This window comes from Saccopteryx bilineata, chromosome 12 (assembly GCF_036850765.1).
Source record: "Saccopteryx bilineata isolate mSacBil1 chromosome 12, mSacBil1_pri_phased_curated, whole genome shotgun sequence".
Taxonomy (NCBI): Eukaryota; Metazoa; Chordata; class Mammalia; order Chiroptera; family Emballonuridae; genus Saccopteryx; species Saccopteryx bilineata.
This window is the reverse complement of record NC_089501.1, coordinates 13,452,259-13,473,468: the sequence shown is the minus strand read 5'-3', so window position 1 is coordinate 13,473,468 and position 21,210 is coordinate 13,452,259. Positions and strand designations below refer to the sequence as shown.

Here is a 21,210-nt window from a genome sequence, read left to right as displayed (position 1 = left end):
CGGGTTCAATTTCCTGTCAGGGCACACAGGAGGAGCAACCATCTGCTTCTCCACCCCTCTCCCTCCTCTCTTCTCTGTCTTTCTCTCTCTCCCTCTCTCTCTCTCTCTCTCTCTCTCTCTGTCTTTTTCTCTCTCTCTCTTTCTCTCTCTTCCTCTCCTGCAGCCATGGCTTGAATGGTTCGAGCAAGTTTACCCTGGGTGCTGAGGATGGCTTTATGGCCTCGCCTCAGGCCAAAAAACTAAAATACCTTGGTTGCCAAGCAACGGAGCAGGAGCATTGCCCAGTAGAGGGCTTGTGGGGTGAATCCTGGTCAGGGCGCATGCAGAAGTCTTTCTGCCTCCCAACCTCTCACTTAAAAAAAAGGTAACATTTGGATAATGCTTGCTTTCTACTAGGTGCTATCCTAAACACTTCACATACAATATATATTAACATACGAACGTTCTTGTACGTCCTTGTGCCTCCTGACCATCCAAGAGTATGATGGATTTATTTTAAAAATGTGTAAGGCAACATTAAAAAAAGGCAAATATATGTTCTTCTTGTTTGCAAAAATTGGTTATCAAATAAACATGATTTTAAGTTAATAAAATTGTAACTGGAACTAATTTCATTTTTTGAAAAAAAAACCTCACTCCCAAGGTTCAGTGAGCATGAAAAAACTCACTACTCAAAGGGTTAACTAATTTAATCTACGAAATGGCCCTATAAAATACCCACTGTTCTCATTTTACAGATGAGGGTGCCTATAGTCAGATAAACTGTTATATTCCTCAAGTCACACAGCTACCAAATAACAGTAAGGATTCTAATTCAGGCAATTTACAAACAGTGCCTTGCCCTATATCACTACTTCTGTGATGATACAAAGTCGCATAGTTTCATTATGCTTGCTCAGCTTTTGTGTGAACAGTTTCACTTTTAATGTTGAAAAGATAATATATTTTGAAAAATAAAAAATATCAATTTAATATTGCTTTTACATATTGTTTTAAAGCCTTTTTTTTTTTTTTTACCATCTGTCTTACAGTTATTCTGTCCTTTTTAACAATGCTTTCTACATTGTAGGGGTTCAGCAAATATTGTCATACTGATTTATCTGCCTATCTTCAGATAGAAATCAGCAGCCTTAAATAAAGACAAAATAATGATTTTACTTTTGTGTGTTTTTAAAGCTTATTTTTAATATGTCCTTTTTCTCCTTAGTGATAATGACAATTTTAATTGTAGGAATTTCAAAACAAAGTTGGTATTTTAAAGTATCTTAATATATAGACATTTATAACAGCATTTTATGTTTTGTTCTTCATATTTGGACTTAAATTAATTATACTGTTTTAATTGTGTGGCTGTTACTCAAGTAGGAAAATCATTTTGTTTTTTAATATTTTTCCCTGGCAACTATCTTATAATTAACATGAGACATTCCCACCATAAATATTTTGAGAATCTATTCCAAATTCTGTTCTGGATGTTGGAGCACTTATTTAAAAAATCTTTCTTAGTAAAATTTAATCAAATAATAAATACAAATTTATTTAGCCTAACCAGGCGGTGGTGCAATAGATACAGCATCAACCTGGGATGCTGAGGACCCAGGTTTGAAACCCCAAGGTGGCCGGCTTGAGCATGGGGTCTCAGGCTTGAGGATGGGATCACAGACATGATCCCATGGTCGCTGGCTTGAGCAAGGGGTCATGGGCTCAGCTGGAGTGCCCCCCCCCATCAAGGCATCTAAGAGAAAGTAATCAATGAATACCTAAGATGCTGCAACGAAGAATTGACACTTCTCATCTCTCTCCCTTCCTGTCTGACCGTCCCTATCTGTCCCTTTCTCTGTCTGTCACTCTTGCTAGATTAATTAATTAAAGTAGTGTTTTTAAGGCCATAATGCATAAGATAATTTTCTTAAAGGTTCTTTCTTCATAGCCCATTTCTTTATTTTACCATATTTACCTACACCACCATCTTGACCAGAAGGTCCTCATTATTTCATTTTTTTTTTTTTTTTTACATTTTCTTTTCTGAAGCTGGAAACAGGGAGAGACAGTCAGACAGACTCCCACATGCGCCCGACCGGGATCCACCCGGCACGCCCACCATGGGGCGATGCTCTGCCCACCAGGGGGCGATGCTCGGCCCATCCTGGGCGTCGCCATGTTGCGACCAGAGCCACTCTAGCGCCTGGGGCAGAGGCCACAGAGCCATCCCCAGTGCCCGGGCCATCTTTGCTCCAATGGAGCCTTAGCTGCGGGTGGGGAAGAGAGAGACAGAGAGGAAGGCGCGGCGGAGGGGTGGAGAAGCAAATGGGCGCTTCTCCTGTGTGCCCTGGCCGGGAATCGAACCCGGGTCCTCCGCACGCTAGGCCGACGCTCTACCGCTGAGCCAACCGGCCAGGGCCCATTATTTCATTTTTAAAAGTGACATTTTCTCTTTACTTCTTTCAGTTTGTCTATATATGAAATTTTTTTATTGCTTATATTCTGAAATGTTTAATTTCTTAAATTCAAAATTATAATTTTATTTAAGAAATTTTCATCTTGGAAAAATTCCCATATTTTATATTTTAATATTGGAATGGTAGTATGTATTGTAATTAATTGTGTTGTTTACAATTAACAATCTTTTTTAAAATTTTTTTCAAGGCTAGGAGACAAGCATCTCAAGTCTTTACAGCTGAGAAAATCCCTTGAAGAATTAAGCATTTCAAAGTTTCCTTGAAGAATTAGGCATTTCAATGATTGTGGGATTTTATTTTTAAATTTTCAATATTAATCTTTTTACAACTTAATAAAACTAAAGACTCAACTTTTAGCATCTAAAATGTCTACATCATATCTTCAGTAATTTGTTGTTTAGGAATTATTTCAAAAAAAATTGTTTGTATTGTGGGTTTTGTATTTCTTTTCTAATCCATGTTCCAGAAACTGGTTTTGTATGATAGTCATATGTAATATTTATTAGGTCCTCGTGTCAGGTATTCTTAGTCTTTTCCTTGTATTAATTAGTATCTTCAAAATGGTTCTGTGAGACCGCTCCTGTTATTAGCTATGTGAGGAAGACGAAGCTCTGCAAGATGACCAAATTGCCTGGAAATTACCATAATCCAGGGTGTGAACGCACACTGTCTCACTTCCAAATTCTTACCAATAAAACCTGCTTTCTTCTGGTAGAACATATGCCATGAAGTTCCCTCCTCGCCACTTAGAAATAACCTTAACGTTTAACAGGTTTACCTCTGAAAAGACATACTTGCATTTTTAAATATTCACTCTTACCTATACAGTTGCGGTTTAGAGTCCTGTATTTAATGTGTCCTGGAAGAAAGAAACTTTCAGATTCGTGTTGGGTGTGCTGTGTAAGGTTGCGAGAAAGAACCCTACCCTGGCAATTTAAGCTGAAGGGAATTCAGTGAAAGAGAATCTCACAGGATCCAAAGGTTCCTAGGGCACTGTGCTGGAACCAAGGCAACCCCAGAGGCTGCACTGTGGTCTAACTCAGTGGCAGTCAACCTGGTCCCTACCGCCCACTAGTGGGCATTCCAGCTTTCATGGTGGGCGGTAGCGGAGCAACCAAAGTACAAATAAAAAGACAGATTTAACTACAGTAAGTTGTTTTATAAAGATTTATTCTGCCAAACAGCGAAAATCCGACATAAAGTAGTTGGTAAGTAATTATTATTATATGCTTTAACTTGCTGTAACTCTGGTTTATAAATTTTATAAAGTGAAGTTACTTTCCTACTTTATAAATCACCATTACTGTGGAACCAGTGGGCGGTTAGAAAATTGTAGTACTAACAGAGATACAAGAGTGGGTGGTAGGTATAAAAAGGTTGACTACCCCTGGTCTAATTGATCGCAGGAATCAGGTTAGGGGCCGAGGCAGAATGCTTCTGCTCACATTTCAGATTCCAGAGAGGACACGTCTGCTTGCTATGATGTAGATCATGGACAGAGGCAGTTTCTCAAAAGGAAATCAGGATAGATGAGAAAATGGATATTAAACAACAAAAAAGAAAAGCAACCAATGTCTACTTATACCATGAGAAATGAACAAGAATGTACTTAAATGAAGTTTTATAAATATTAACCATCAAATACTGAAAATTCCATTCCAAGAATATTGCCAATTGGAAAAGCCTGGAAACCATCCTTTCTAATATTTTGTCCTGCAGACTAGTAACCAGGTTTCTACTTTGCATCCCCACACAGGTATCTTTTTTTTATTTCCATCATTATCTCTTACCAAGATCACGTGATAACCAGCTAACTGGTCTCCCTGTCAATCTTGTCAGTCCATCCTCTAGAGTGAGGCCAAAATGTTTATTACAAATGTGACTGTCTCTTCCTTGTTCACAGATAAAAGGCAGACATCCCACACAGTCTGGGCCCTGTTTACCTCTCTGGGCTTAAATTCTGGGCTCAAAATTCTACTTTTTTAGCCTAAGGTTCTTCAAAATACAGTTGGTACTGCCTAGAATCTTTCTGCCTTTAGTTCCCCACCTCTTAGTGCTTCCTGAACTGCTCAAAATAGATAAATGCATCTTCTAAGTATTTGATGAGCAATGTTTGTCAATCAGTGATCTGCAAGTGCCAGTGGGTGCCTGGCACATACAGGACTTAAAAATACTTTTCTAGTGAATGGAAATAAAGTTTTAGAGAAGCAGTGGCAGAAGATACAGTATTAGTCTGAAGTCTCTGGATATCCCAGTTAGCCACATCTCTGCAAACCATTTTGCCCCAGTCAGAGCAAACCAATTTCTATAGGAGGAAAGAAGACATGAGCAAGTTCTTCAGATGGTAACAAGTTTAAGAGTTTGAGTGTTTCCAAGGTCTTTCAGCAGATGATGGAATTGTAATGTCTCTTTTCATCAATATTTTTGGCCTCAATACCCCTTGACACTCAAGAAGTAGTTGAAGTCTCTAGGAAGCTTTTGTGTGTTATATATTCTCATGTTTGCCATATTAGAAATTAAACCTGAGACTTGAAAAAAAAATACAGAAGTACATATTTCTTTCGTTGTTGCTATCAGAACAGTGATGTAGAACATGTCATTTAACCTTGGGAGAATCCATTGAGCATCTTTCTGTAAGCACATATTAATAGTTTCAAATATGAAATTCCAAATTTGATATTTTCAGGGAATGACATTTTGCACATGAATAATTGCCAATTTTATATATATCATGTAGTTAGAGCCCCACAAGGAATATGTATCAGTCTCATAAGCTGAAGCAAGCACCCAATTTTTATTAGTCATCAACATCGTCATCCTCATCTTCATCAGTTTCTTCACTTTCCTGGGCTTGCAGTGCAGCTGCTTCCTGGGCAGCCTGGAAAGCCCGCTCCTCCTCCACACTAGGGTCATCCACTTCTGTGATTTCTGGTCTGCCGGGGTATTCTTGACAAACTGGTGGTGGGACTGGGGGTGTATAGCTGTCTGGACTATATTTATGACCCCAACCTATGTAGAGGTTTTCAAACTTTCTATAAGTTAAAAAAGAAATGTAGATAATCATTATATAATGTTTCAGTAAGAAAAATTGACCTTCTGTAATGAAATGTATTAGAAATGAAATATCCCTAAATGATTCTTTTAGCAAAGGCATTTCTATAATCCAAACTGCTTAAGCTGGTCAAGAAAACCATAAGACCAGACCCTGTCAAAATACCCCACACCCAAACCATAGCCTTTGATCATTTATTTTCAGGAATAAAAAATAATAATTTAAAAAGTTACTACCTTCATTAGAGTTGGAAATAATTTAAAAGTTTCCAAACTAGCAAACGCTTGGCAGGGTGAGGAATGGGCATGTTTTTAAAGACCTCTGAGTTTTTCAGGCCCAACCGTGGGCGATTTCCAAGGCTTCCCCCATCATGCCGTATGGGACAGCTGCCCTCTCTACCTGGACTTGGTGCCCAGTCAGTGCACTGCAGTCTCGACCTGTCATGCTTTACATATTTCCATTCCTAGCTCACGTGCCTTCACTCCTAGGTCTCTGAGAGCTGCAGGCGAGGTCTTTGGGGGCCTCTGCCAAGGCCTCCTTGTTGAGGTTGGGGATGAAGAGAAAAACCTTAAAGTCACTTTTCTTCACTCTCAGTATCCAATGATTTCCCCTAGCTCTCTACCACTTCCTCTGGCCCCTGGTTCATAAAACTGCAAGGGACTTCCTTATCAGTGAGATTCCCCCATGCCTGTGGTGATCTGCCTGCCCTTCCAGTGGAGTGCCATTCCATGGGGAAAAGTGGAATGGGGGTGGGTGAGGGAATCGGCTTTCTCATGCTTATACCATCTCTGTAATGTCTCTTGCTTTCATTTTTTGGCTCATTGCTGTGATGGCTACTCTGACATTTAGCAGGTCAACTCTCTTCAGCTCAGCTGAGCTAACACTGGGATATTAGGTCATAAATGGAAGCATAAGACACAAGGACGTGAGGGATAAAGATATTTAGTATCCTCTCTATCCTAATTCTCTTGAAAATTAGAGCCTAAATAATACATAGTTTCATTTATCTTTTACCAAGATATCCAGCAGAAATAATAGATTTAAACTATTTTAAACATTGCTTAGAATTACTTCCGTTAGAAGTCTGATTTATATATTTATAATTATAGAAGAAAAACTATATTTAGCTTCATTAATTGAATAATTCAGATGAAACGGCAGACGTTTAAATTTCTCTAATAAATTTGATGCTTTACTATATAATACAGATGTTTGGATATATCTTGCTAAAAAATGAATTAAAACAACAGTAACTCAAAATTCCAATAACATTTTCCAATACTTAAATAATCACAATAATTACTTTGAAAGTCGTCACTTACTTGCCGTTGCAAAAGGCATATGCTCCAGGCCAGAGGTTGGATCTGAGAACAGCAGTAGCATATTGAGGAACAAGATTTGAAGTTAATTGTGTTGTCCATGGTGGTATATTCTGGATCTCTGTAAATCAATAAAAAATTCAAAAGCTTAACTCCTAAAGAGACAAGGTTATACTGTTTAACAGAAAGGCTATTTTTATAAATCATAAAACATGCTTGACAGAGAAAGAAAAGTTAAAACAGCAGCTTGACATTAAACCAGGAGGAAATTTTATGAACATTATGGGACAATGAAATTATATACAGTGTGTCCATAAAGTCATGGTGCACTTTTGACCGGTCACAGGAAAGCAACAAAAGACGATAGAGATGTGAAATCTGCACCAAATAAAAGGAAAACTCTCCCAGTTTCATACCTATTCAGTGCAGTTCAATGTGGGCTCATGCACAGATTTTTTAGGGCTCCTTAGGTAGCTATCCCGTATAGCCTCTACAGACTCGTCACTGACTGACTGATGGCCTACCAGAACGGGGTTTCTCCACCAAACTGCTGGTTTCCTTCAACTGCTTATCCCACCGAGTAATGTTATTCCTATGTGGTGGCGCTTCGTTATAAACGTGCCGATATTCACGTTGCACTTTGGTCACGGATTCGAATTTAGCGAGCCACAGAACACACTGAACTTTCCTCTGTACGGTCCACATCTCGACTGGCATGGCCCTGGGCTGCTCCACTGTATACACGGTGTTACGTCATCATCTGCGCATGCACACATGTTGCCACATCATCCTACAGAAACTGGGAGGGTTTTCCTTTTATTTGGTGCAGATTTCACATTTCTGTCATCTTTTGTTGCTTTCCTGTGACCGGTCAAAAGTGCACCATGACTTTACGGACACACTGTACTACATAACAATGTCATGTGTTTGTGGTCATCTGTCTATGATCTGCATGATGCAAGACAAGAATGATAAACAAGATCACTGTCAGCGTTTCAGTGAGAGCTTCAGCCAACTTATGTTTCCTCCCCGTGTGGTACTTAATTTCTGTCAGAGAAAGTTGGTGGTTTGGCCAGCTACAATCATTATTCCCCACCATACAGTGGAGTGTGCATGTGTGTGTGTATAGATATAGAATAGTACATATACACATAGAATATATATAGAATATAAAATATATACTACATTATATATACTATGTATATTTAATACTATACATATACATAGTATATGACATATAATTTGTGTAAAATTACCCAAATCTTCAGAGATTGGTGTCAAGAGAGGAGGCCCCACTTCCTGTTCTGTGTAATCAGGCTCTTCTTCCTTTTCCTCTTCTTCTTCTTCTTCTTCATCTTCTTCCTCTTCACTTTTTTGTATGGGGTTGAACCAATTACAGCGACCCTGAGTATGAATATTGCAAGGGGAGGACCTTAAAATATCAGAAAATTCATTTAGATTGAAGCAATTATCTGCACAAGGCTCCACTCTGTGGGAATTCAATCACTCATTCACTCAACATACATTTACATTTAGTGCTATTATGATCTAGGTTTTTTTCAAGCAAAAGATTGTACTACATATTTATTTCAAGAATTCACCAACTTCTTCAAGTTACAGAACATTTATAAACTTAAAATTAGCAGTGCTTTAGTAAAAAAAGGAAACTGCATTTTACTAATCTATAATAAATAATTTATAAGAAAGATAAGGTACTATTATTATTTTTTAAAAACTTTTTTTCATTTATTCATTTTATAGCGGAGAGAGAAAGAAGGGAGAAAAAGGGGGAGGAGCAGGAAGCATCAACTCCCATATATGTTTTAACCAGGCAAGCCTAGGGTTTTGAAACAGCGACCTCAGCATTCCAGGTCGACACTCTATCCACTGCACCACTGAGGTACTATTATTATTAAAAATTAAAATATGATAAGATTAGTTTGGGGTTATAATTTATTATCTAATTAACTTTAAAGATATATAAGAATAGCTCACATGTAGGGCAAAGTGTAATGAAGACTTTCTCCCTGCAGATGGGGCAGTATGGAGAGTGAGGATCCATTCTGCCTGTTCAGATCTGCATTGTTGCTTATTAGCCATATTACCTTTTTTACATTTCCTAAACTCTGCTTCAGTTTCCTCAGCTGTAAAATAAGGACGATATTAGTTTTCATGCAGTTATGAGTATTAAGTGAGGTCATTCATGAGATGTGCTATCAGGACCACCTAGCAGAATTTGTGCTATCTAACTGCTATTTGGCACTGTTTGCTTGTTTCTGTCTTTATTATAATATCTTATTGTTATTACATAAAATCTCCATGTATTATAGAAATAGAATAAAAGAATTGTTCATAAAAGAGTGCACCTGTCTATATTTAACAAATAAAAAATAATTTCACAAAACACATAAATCTAAACCTTATATACAGTAATTTGTCAACTCTCTATATAAATAATTATCTTATTTCTGTTTGGATATGTGCTGCCGAAGCAAGCACACCTTATTTCTGTTTGGAAATGAAAATCCGTTTGAAGATTCCAGGTCTATACTATATATTTGGCGATTATATAGTATTCTGTGTTTTCACTTGATTTTTAAAATGGTCTCATACTCTGCCTAGAGTATGAATATATGTAGGTATGCACTGTAGACTGAATTTAATAAATACATGCTGATTGATGGATTGAGAACGCAAAGCCCCTACCTGAGGGAGAATATGTTGTACATGATGAACCCAGTTGGATAGGGATTCTACTAGATCAATCACTTGGATGCCTTCAAAATCAGGGTTTTCTTCAAAGCTATCTTGCCCACCTTCTACTTCTTCCTCCTCCTCTCCTTCCTCTTCAACAAACTGATAGAATCCTAGAGGGCTGACGTGGGTCCCCGCTGAAATTCTGGCAATTTGTGCTCGTAAGTAATTACTCTCATTTCCTGGGAAGGGTGGGTAGCTTGCAATGGGAGCATCCAATCGCCCAGTGAAAAATTTCTTGATTTTTCTTGCAGTAACAATTTGTGCAGGTGTAACTGATGGTAACCTCACCCACGGGCTTCCTGGTTCATTGCAAACAAAATAGAAGTATTTGTTGGCACCTGTCCTGCTTTCTTCTTTTGGGAGAGCCTGTGAGGCCTTGTAAAGGGACCTTGGTAATTCATCTTCATCATCTTCTTCACCTTCACTCTCTCCATCATCCCTCTCTTCAGTTACATCTTCCTCTTCCACCTCCTCTTCATCTTCTCCCTCACGAAATTCCACTTCAGCAACAATATAATTCATTTCCAGACCCAAGATCTTGCCCCAGAAACGACATCTTTGGATTGGGTGGGTGTCAGTTAGCTGCTTGAGAGCCAGAAATATACGGTAAGTCTCATCGGTGCCCAAACCAACTCCAGCTTGTTCAAAATAAAAGGCTGACTCCATTACATTTGGAAGAGAGGTTTCCACCTGGGAGCACAAACGCTGTGGTTACCATGCTGTCGATAAAGAGAACTGCTTGCTTCCTGTTTTGCTTGTAAAGACCTTGATATTAGCTCTACTTTCTCTCTAGACCCCCTCTCTGATATTTCTTGCAAGATTTAGACCACTCTATTAATTTTTCAAATTTCAATTATCTTATTACTTAAAAAGATAACTTCCACCATTGTGTTTTACATTAACCAATACATTATAATAATCTTGTATGTGTGTATCTTAGGCAGAGAAAAAAAATTAATAATCATGAATAATAAAAATTCAACATCTGTTTATAAAAATGTTTAAGTGGCTCCTTTACTATTCTGAAATAATAAAATACACCATAACCTACCTACACACATACATTTAGAAAATGTTTCTTTACAACATTTGACTGCCCATTGTATACAAGAAAGAAACTTATCAATGTACAAGGGGTGGCCTGGCTTTAAGCATTTTATTTGCTTCATTTTCATCACTCACTCAAATCTATTTGTCACTTTCCCCAACATAAAATAATATTTCCAGACATTGCATTGTTCTTTCTGCCTAGAATTTTATTTCTTATAGTCTTCACCTGGTGCTCTTCTACTTATCCTTTATGAGACCCAAATGAGACATCACCTCCACTGCAAAGCCTTGCCAAATTTTCAATAGCACAGTTAGTTGCTCCATTCTGTCTTATAGCCTGTCAAAAAATATAACAATATTTGCTATTATTCATTAAGTTCCGCCGATGTGCTATATTTTTTATACATGGTACTGCTATCCCTTAATTTTGTGCCATGTGATTATCCCTGAGTCTTGGAAGGTTTAGTCACTTACTCAATCACACAGCGAGTAGGTGATTGAGCTAGGATTCTAATTCAGATCTAGCCCCACAACCCTCGTCTCTTCCATCATTTGAGGCTATCTCTGTTATTGCATTAACAAAAGAGCTTTACAGTTGTTTCTGTCTCTTTCACTAGACTGTGAACAACTTAAAGTCAGAAAAGTCTTTTTCATATATAGACCTCAGTACTCGGCATGCAGTAGGGATCTGCAATGTTTTTGAATTAATTAATGAATGATTAAATGAATACTGACGACTAAGAATAGGAATTTTGGTGTGGTCTAAGACAGTGATAGACACAGGGACACTCTCAACACTTAAGTCTGGGACATCAGCAGTCACCAAGCTCATATTCCAAGACCTACCTTTCTTTCTGTTTTTGCGTGTTTCTACTCTCTGAGGTAGAGAGCTTTTAATCTTCCTGGCTCAAAAACTAACCCTACTCTTCATTAGACGGACTTTATGGAATCTGGTTAAGAGGCTCAGGTTCCAGGATCAAACAGCTTATTTGTATTCTCACTCTATATCCTAGTTTTGGCATGTAAATGTCTACTTTACAATGCCATGCTATAACTACCCCAGTGCCTCATTCCTATACTGGAGTTTAACCTCTTTGATAAATTCCTACATGAGAGTGTCTGCCTTCTGTTTGATCCTTAAATGCTGTTTGCGCCCAGACTCATCTTCTCTGGATGTAGCTAACTAATCAAATGTTTGGAGCAAAATATAAATGTTTTCAGAAAAGAATAGTTTATATTAATTACATAATACATATCACCTGTTCCCTCTGAGTGCTCTGGGTCTCACTGTGTCAAGCTGGGTCTCCCCACAAAGGTAAGGCCCTGAGGGTATACCTACTGCCCACATCCTTACCCTTCCTGTCTTTCTCCTGACCAAACTGCCATTTTCTGAAAGTATCTCACTCTAAACATCAAATTTACAAATATATACACAGACTTTTATATAGTCTAACAGGGGTCCCCAAACTTTTTACACAGGGGGCCAGTTTACTGTCCCTCAGACCGTTGGAGGGCCGGACTATAAAAAAAAAACTATGAACAAATCCCCATGCACACTGCACATATCTTATTTTAAAGTAAAAAAACAAAATGGGAACAAATACAATATTTAAAATAAATAACAAGTAAATTTAAATCAACAAACTGACCAGTATTTCAATGGGAACTATGGCCCTGCTTTTGGCTAATGAAATGGTCAATGTCCAGATCCATATTTGTCACTGCTAGCCCTAACAAGTGATAGGACGCGCTTCCGGAGCCGTGATGCATACGTCCCATGTCACCGGAAGTAGTACTGTACGTGAGCGACACCGTACTTTACTCCTCTCACTGACCACCAATGAAAGAGGTGCCCCTTCCAGAAGTGTGGCGGGCCGGATAAATGGTCTCAGGGGGCCGCATGTGGCCCGCGGGCCGTAGTTTGGAGACCCCTGGTCTAGTAGCAACAAAATATGGAAGTTCAGTAGATATACAAACTACTCAGTGGTATAAATTATCAATGTATAGGCATTTAGAAAACAGTACTAGAGATTATTTTAAAATACTTATAGCTAGAATTTTTGTGATACAACTGATTTTTTTCTCTAATGATAGCTTTTTATCACTGCCATGAACTTGCTCTGTAAATATTTTCAACAGTTTGTCTCTGGGGATTAAAAGACATTTTAGCTCTCCTCTTGTATTATGTCTCATCGACATAATATCCATAATATCAGGAAATATGAGGAAGTTGCTTTGGAAGAGAATGAAAATGGCATTAGAAATACTTCTAATTTTTCTTGTAAAAGGGAAAATATACAACTTTATTTAAAGACACATTTTAAATTATTTGACACTAATTTATTCATTCAAAAAGTGTTTAATAAGAAACAGCTATAGGCCTAGATTTGTACTATGCACTTTGGAATATAAAAGTTGAAGAAACTATATTCTCTAATCTGAATACCTCAACCCTACAAACATGTGATAGCTAAGCCTGTGAAATACTAAAACACAATGTAAAATAATAGACTCTAAACAAGGAAAAGATTAGTATGAAATGAGGTTGAAAACACTATTTAGCAAGCTGTGAAAGACTGTTGATATGAATTTAAAGCCATACTCACTCACCTCAAGTATAACCTTAAGACAAAACAGATTTACAACAGTGACTTACTATTTCATCTTCCAGGTCTTGGTCAGCTCCTTCCAATGTTCCTTGGAGAAAAAGAGCCTTTTGCTTCTCTGCTATTTCGTATGTTGGAAGCATCTCGTTCTCATTTTGGAGCGTATCTAATTTTTTACTAAAATGTGCCATCTTCACATCTCGGCTAATATTCTCAATGATGTCCACAGCATTTTTAGGATGCTCATCTAAGATCTTGGTCAGCATATTAGAAAGATGATCGTACCTACCCAAAAACAGAAAAGTCCAGATAATACCCATGCCAAAAGCATTTGAAGAAGCATTTCACGCAGACACAGTTGGTTTTTAGGAAACTTCAACTCAAAACGTTCAAAAATTTTAAGTGAATAACACAGTAACTTCTACCATTGCCAGTAAAACCTATTCTGGAATTTTCCTTAGGAAATACCTCCAATATGATACAAATATTTAAGATATTAAAGAAAAACATATTACTGAAAGATACATATTTTACATCAGGAACATTTTTACATTTTATTTGAGATTGAAATCTCTTAGTTATATATTTTAAAGTGATTAGCATTTTTCACCTTAATTTCTTCTCCCTTTCCCACCCTTGCCAAATCTAATTTGATTACTAAATCCATCCATCTCTCTTAAAAGTATGTTTTCTTCTGTTTTTATTTCCTAGGCCTATTATCTACTGCAGTGTGTTTTAAAACTATGAAAAATGCATTTCATAATGCAAACCTCACCCACACACAACTGAAAGAAAAGTGCCATAAAATCTTATTCACCTTTTTTAAAATGTAGACACTCTAATTGATATTTTTGTTCTATTAAAAAACACTGTCCTCTGACCTCTGATAGTGCAGCGGTTAAAGCGTCTACCTGGAATGCTGAGGTTGCCGGCACCAAACCCTGGGCTTGCCTGGTCAAGGCACATACTACAAGCAATCAATGAACAACTAAAGTCAAACAACTATGAGATGATACTTCTCATTCCCTTCTGCCTCTCTCTATAGTATCAATAAATAACATCTTTATTTAAAAATAATGACAAAAAACACTGTCCTGGCTTTTTATTTCATAACTGACTTAGTGAAACCTCCCCTAATAATCTCTCTCATTAATTCATTACATTTTATACATAACAAGCTAAGGCATACCTTTTCAAATACCAGGCTTATAACATGAATTTAAGAACGGAATTGTCTGTCAAAGTACTCTCAGGTTAAATAGAAACTCACCCCTCCTATATGGAAACTTGCGTAAATTTCCTCTCTGACATTGTATCTCTCCAATTTCATTTCTAATAATTCATTCATCTATAACTGTTTATCCACTGAGGTAAATCTACCTAAATCACTTTATTATTTATTATTTTTTTTATATTTTATTTATTCATGTTTAGAGAGGAGAGAGAGAGGGAGAGAGAGAAGGGGGGAGGAGCTGGAAGCATCAACTCCCATATGTGCCTTGACCAGGCAAGCCCAGGGTTTCGAACCGGTGACCTCAGCATTTCCAGGTCAACGCTTTATCAACTGCGCCACCACAGGTCAGGCCTAAATCACTTTAATATATTGCTAAGTTCTACCTGAGAGCCTATGCTTGCTGTGTCCCATATATGTCATTTCTTTCCAGAAATAACTTGAAACCATTGTCCTCAAGTCATCCCTGAAAATCATTCCTCCGCAGTCTAGAATGGGCCTTTCTGAGATCACGAACATGCTAGTGTGTCTCTGTGTACATTATGTATTTCCCATTCAGCAACTGCATTAGGTCCTCAGCCATAATTAGGTTTCTGTTTTTGTTTACTGTTATTTTAATATATCCCCTACCTTATAATGAATCAAAATAGGTGCTCAGTAATTGCCTATTTTCTGTTAATCAACCCTAGGTATCGTTTCTTTTTAAGATTTGCATTCATCTAATGAGTCTTAAGAATGTCAAAGAAAATATGTAGATTATTTGGGCAACCAATTTGAAGGGCAGTTTAAAAATATGAGATATAAAGAATATATTCTTTCTCAGAATATAGCTATTCTTGTAAATGAACAGAAATATTATGACTAGGAATTTGGTTAAAAAACTTTTCAGTGCGTGCAAAAGAGAGGGATAGACAGATAGAAAGGGAGAGAGATGAGAAGTACCAATTTTTAGTAGTGGCACTTTAGTTATTCATTGATTGCTTTCTCATACGTGCCTTGACCAGGGGGCTCCAGCTGAGCCAATGACCCCTTGCTCAAACCAGAGACCTTAGATTCAAGCCAGCGATTATGTCTATGATCCCACACGATTTTAAGCCAGATGAACCTGCACTCAAGCCAGCGACCTTGGGATTTCAAACCTGAGTCTTCAGCATCCCAGGCCAACGCTCTATCCACTGTGCCACTGACTGGTCAGGCCACGCTTTCTTAATATTTGTTCAGTTGTGAAACTCATGGAAAAGCTTCCAGGCTAAAAATCTTGTTGCTTACTAGGCATTAGCTAGGGTTGTAACTGGAGTCTTTAATTTGCTCAAAGGGGAGCCATGGGCCCTGGCCGGTTGGCTCAGTGGTAGAGCGTCGGCCTGGCGTGCGGGGGACCCGGGTTCGATTCCCGGCCAGGGCACATAGGAGAAACGCCCATTTGTTTCTCCACACCCCCCCTTCCTCTCTGTCTCTCTCTTCCCCTCCCGCAGCCAAGGCTCCATTGGAGCAAAGATGGTCCCGGCGCTGGGGATGGTTCCTTGGCCTCTGCCCCAGGCGCTAGAGTGGCTCTGGTCGCGGCAGAGCAACGCCCCGGAGGGGCAGAGCATCGCCCCCTGGTGGGCAGAGCGGGTCGGGTGCATGCGGGAGTCTGTCTGTCCCAGTTTCCAGCTTCAGAAAAAATACAAAAAAAAAAGGGGGGGGGAGCATCAAATCAGGGACTCGAAGTCCAAATTTTTATTTTATTTTTCAGGCTTTAACATAATGTCTATATGTGCTTTATTCATAGTTCTTCTGGCAAGATATTGTTTTATAGAATTCCACAACTTTTTGTCAAAATATCTTTTTGTCAAATGATGAAGTATGTTTATTAGATATTAAGTCATAATTACAGCTTTTTCAATTTAGGAAGAATAATTGTTTTAAGAAAATGACAGAAAAAGAGGAAGATTCTTTTTTGTAGGCTTTTATGCAGCAATGTAAAAACCAATATCAGATCTTGTTTTTTAGTTACAGATTGTTTTAAACACAACACAAAAATTGTTTTCATGGCTGTCAAATAAAATCTGCATATAAGAATTTTAGGAGTCTTTTTAGGAAGCAGTTTATAACTGCAGGGCCTAAAGTATTTAGAAGATAATAGTCAACATTATAGAAGATATTCTCTTATTACCTCAGAGACTTAGCATTTGAAAATAAAACAGATGTTTAAGTAGTGTTCATTATAAAACAATTCATTAAAGGAAAAATTTCCACTTTTGTGTTTTTGTATTTGGTTTTAAATAGTTAGTGAGATCTCAAATATTTATAACGAGCTCTTCTAGACTTTTAACAAAGTTTATAAATTCATGTTTTTTATTTAACCCAGGGCATTATGATAAGTTTGTATGAGAAATCCAAGAATAATCCACTACTGAGTAACAGATTACATCCTGTAGCTTAACTAAATTATGGTTTAAAACAGTAATTTATAAATAATATTTTAAATTGTCAATTGTGAAGTTTTGGGAAAGATTTCACACATTAAATACTTTTTTTATTCTTCAGACCTTAAAATTACAGTGACTAATTTTCCTGGTTTTCCCAGACTGAGAGGTTCCTCAGGATGCAGAGCTTTTGATACTCAATTCAGGATAGTTCCAAGATAACTGAGATAGTTGATCTCCTAGGATTGGCCTGAATGAGGACTCAAAACCAAGCCATGGAAGCACTGGAATGCTTAGATTAGAGCTATGTGCTCCCTATCACGGACAGAAAGTTACTTTTTACAAGCATCTTCAAAAGATACTTGGATGTCACTGTCTTTATGGTCTCTTTCAAACCCAAGGTTCCCTAATTCCTAGGTTTTGTTTCTCTGTGCCAGGGAACTTTATTTTTATTCATTCATTCATTCATTCATTCATTCATTCGATAGAGGAGAGAGAGAGCAGAGAGAGAGAGAGAGAGAGAAGAGAGGAGACACAGGGGGAAGGAGCAGGAAGCATCAACTCCCATATGTCTGTTGACCAGGCAAGCCCAGGGTTTTGAACCGGCGACCTCAGTGTTCCAGGTCGAGGCTTTATCCACTGCACCACCACAGCTAGGGAACTTCAAAGAAACTAGAAGAATACCCACCAATGACCCATTTTGAGTCCTGTGATGCAAAGAGTTATTAAGTCACTAATTTTCAAATATATCTCTTTTCATTCACCCACAGAAATACAGACTCACACAGAAATACTCACACCCCCTTTTCTTTACAGTACTTCTCTCTGTCTCTCTGTCTCTCTCTCTCTCATTTTTTTTTTCTCTCCGAGACTTACAGACTTAAGCCCGATTGGCTACTGGTCTGCAGGTAAGCCTTAGCGTTCTGAATGGCAATCTCCAGCACGCTGGGGGCGGGGTCAGGCTCAGCTTCATCCAGATCAAAGTTACTGTTTGAGTCTCCCTCCTGGAAAATGTCAAATCTCAGCTCTTTTTGTTTAGAATTTTTACTGCTCACATCCCGTCGTTCATACAGGTGACCGCTGGTTTGCTGAAACTGTTGAAAATCGTTCTCTTTTGACTGGTATGTTTGATGAGGAAATGATTCTCCTTTATCAGATGATTGTTTCAAATGGTCAGAGTGAGGTGTCCCAGCCTCAGGAATCACACTAGTGGTCTCGTGTGACTGATGTGGTGCTGCCAGGTCCTGTCCGGACAGAGCCAGAGGAGGACTGGAAGGCGGCCCCTGAGTAGGCGGAGGTGGAGAGGATACGCCTGGTCCAGCGGGGTCACCCAGAGGCGTGCTGCCTCCAGACTGCGGGCTCCGGGCTGGGCTGCTCCTGGCTTGTGGTCCAGTTTCAAGCCCCTGCTCCGACTCCGGGGGTTCAGACAACTCAGGCTTGGGGTCTTGGGAAGAAACTATTGTCATTTCTTCCCATGGCCTGTCTTCTTCCCCAGAATCCTGGGTTTCTTTTTCTTGCTTCAGGGCGGTCAAGTCTTCCATAGAAGGAGTCAAGAAAAAAAACGTTCTGGATGAAAGCGGTTATGGAAATATGTAAGGAGTAAACGCAGCACAGTTGCTTTGCTGAGGTTTGCTAAGTGATCTCTGGGTCTTAGTTGCTCTGCAAGTTGCAGCGTCCTATCTCCATAGCAACCCCAGGCAGGGTTCCTTTCAACAGAGCACCTCTGTTGCCAGGATTCTAGGAAGGAAAGATGAAAATCCTAGATTTGTGATTTGGTGAAGCCTCTGCTCCTCTTCCTAGCTCAGCCAATCCGACCTGCAGTTGATCGGCAGTGGTTGGAAACCTGAGAAAGGGTAGACACCGGAGCACAAAGAGGGAACTTGTGTGTGTGCTTGCTTGCATGGTGGTGGTGGTGGTGGGGGGGGGCAGATAGAGGAAGGGAGGGAAGGGGGGGAGGAGGAAAGGAGGAACGAAGGAAGGAAGGAAGGAATCTGGGGAATCTGACTGGTGACAAAGAAACTCGTGTGCAGACCAGGAAAGCCCAAGATTAAAATTTAGAGGGAAAAGATGTCTCATCATCCGAGCTGAACTTGAAAAATTTTTGGAGAATAAACAAGAAGTCCTACTGTAAGGCAAGTAGCGTGGGCCACCATCACAGCAGCGGGGCTGTAAAGCCAGTGGCCAGGGCCGCCATCACAGCTGCTTGGCTCATGCAGGTTCGCATCGGATTCAGACAGTCGGTAAAGAAATAACGGAGCCAAAAACTGATGGTGTAAAGCCAGAAGCCACGGCCACTATCACAGCAGCCTCCACGCCCATGCAGGTTCGCATTGGTTTCGGACAGTCGGTAAAGAAACAATGGATCCAAAAACTGATAGGCCGGCCCTGGCCGGTTGGCTAAGCGGTAGAACGTCGGCCTAGCGTGCGGAGGACCCGGGTTTGATTCCCGGCCAGGGCACACAGGAGAAGCGCCCATTTACTTCTCCACCCCGCTGCTGCGCTTTCCTCTCTGTCTCTCTCTTCCCCTCCTGCAGCCAAGGCTCCATTGGAGCAAAGATGGCCCGGGTGCTGGGGATGGCTCTGTGGCCTCTGCCTCAGGCGCTAGAGTGGCTCTGGTCGCAACATGGCAACGCCCAGGATGGGCAGAGCATCACCCCCTGGTGGGCAGAGCGTCGCCCCATGGTGGGCGTGCCGGGTGGATCCCGGTCGGGCGCATGCGGGAGTCTGTCTGACTGTCTCTCCCTGTTTCCAGCTTCAGAAAAATGGAAAAAAAATTAAAAAAATAAAAAATTTAAAAAATTAAAAAAAAACAACTGATAGGCCATTTTCTTTAATTCTAGCTTGCACCCGGTGGGCAAGTAAAAACACACACTGGGCTCCAAAACCCAGTCACATTCAGTGCTCACAAAGCCACTGACTTATCCGAGTTTCCTAGAATCAAAGGTTTCTAGCTCACCAGCCTTATTCTCCTCAGTTCCCCATCTCCTTCCTTATCCCAGATACAAACTGCACAAACTGGCATCTCACTCAGCACTCCACCATCTTGGCTGCTTCTCCTGGCCTACTCCACATGGCCTCTTTCTACTCTCTGCTCTAATGATACTCTCAGGAACCAAGAGCAAGCTCTCATTCTGCCCCCATTTTATAGTGTAGCTTCACAACCTTTAATCCAATATACAAAATAGGGAAGTCTCTAATACAAAGTCACTTCTCTGAGGCATGATTGGATTGTACCACCCCACATCAAAAAGGGTGGGAAAGGCTTAATCCCAAAACCAAGCCCCAGGCTACAAGGATCCCCAACACACATTAATATCACCTGGGCGACGGCCTCACGTGGGCAGCGCCATTTTTAACAAAGTGAGCATAATACATTTTATCTGCCCAACAGATGGGCTGTCATCTTTAATTCTAGCTTGCACCTGGCGGGCAAGTAAAAATACACACTGGGCTCCAAAACCCACTCACATTCAGTGCTCACAAAGCTACTGACTTATCTGAGTTTCCTAGAATCAAAGGTTCCTAGCTCACCAGACTTATTCACCTCTGTTCCCCATCTCCTTCCTTCTCCAGCATCAAACTGCACAAACTGGCCTTTCACTCAATACTCCGCCATCTTGGCTGCTTCTCCTGGCCACATGGCCTCTTTCTGCTCTCTCCTCTAATGATAATCTCAGGAACCAAGAGAGCAAGCTCTCGTTCTGCCCCCATTTTATAGTGTAGAAATCCAAACCTTTAATCCAATATACAAAACAGGGAAGTCTCTAATACAAAGTCACTTCTCTGAGGCATGATTGGATTGTACCACCCTACATCTAAAAGGGTGGGAAAGGCTTAATCCCAAAACCAAGCCCCAGGCTACAAAGATCCTACCTGCCCACAGAGACACACATTAATTTCACCTGGGCAACGGCCTCCACATGGGCAGCGCCATCTTTAACAAAGTGAGCATAATATATTTTATCTGCCCAACACCGGCCCATGCAGGTTCGCATTGGATTCGGACAGTCGGTAAAGAAACAACGGAGCCAAAAACTGATGGGCTATCATTTTTGTGTGTGTGTGTGTATTTTTCTGAAGCTAGAAACGGGGAGAGACAGTCATACAGACTCCCGCATGCACCCAACCAGGATCCACCTGGCACTCCCACCAGGGGGCGACGCTCTGCCCACCAGGGGTCGATGCTCTGCCGTGACCAGAGCCACTTTAGCGGCAGAGGCCAAGGAGCCATCCCCAGCGCCCCAGCCATCTTTGCTCCAATGGAGCCTTGGCTGCAGGAGGGGAAGAGAGAGACAAGAGAGGAAGGAGAGGGGGAGGGGTGGAGAAGCAGA

The 21,210-nt window shown here is 40.0% G+C and overlaps 2 protein-coding genes across 5 annotated transcripts in view; one reads left to right on the top strand and one right to left on the bottom strand.

Moving 5' to 3' along the window:
• ZUP1 (zinc finger containing ubiquitin peptidase 1) overlaps window positions 1–2,768 on the top strand; it is a 28,805-nt gene extending 26,037 nt beyond the window's left edge. For all 4 annotated transcript variants that reach the window (XM_066248106.1, XM_066248107.1, XM_066248105.1 and 1 more), the window contains one exon: window positions 2,647–2,768. In XM_066248106.1, the coding sequence (XP_066104203.1) occupies window positions 2,647–2,694 (48 nt within the window). In that variant the 3' untranslated portion in view covers window positions 2,695–2,768. The remainder of the gene's footprint in view (window positions 1–2,646) is intronic.
• Window positions 2,769–5,237: 2,469 nt separating this feature from the next.
• On the bottom strand, window positions 5,238–18,533 carry RSPH4A (radial spoke head component 4A). Its single transcript, XM_066248104.1, has 6 exons — window positions 17,756–18,533; window positions 13,294–13,528; window positions 9,537–10,277; window positions 8,087–8,234; window positions 6,834–6,951; window positions 5,238–5,491 (listed from the first exon to the last, which is right to left on the bottom strand). Exons 1-6 carry the CDS (start codon window positions 18,418–18,420, stop codon window positions 5,257–5,259), a joined length of 2,142 nt encoding a protein of 713 aa, XP_066104201.1. The 5' UTR covers window positions 18,421–18,533; the 3' UTR covers window positions 5,238–5,256.
• Window positions 18,534–21,210: the final 2,677 nt, after the last annotated feature.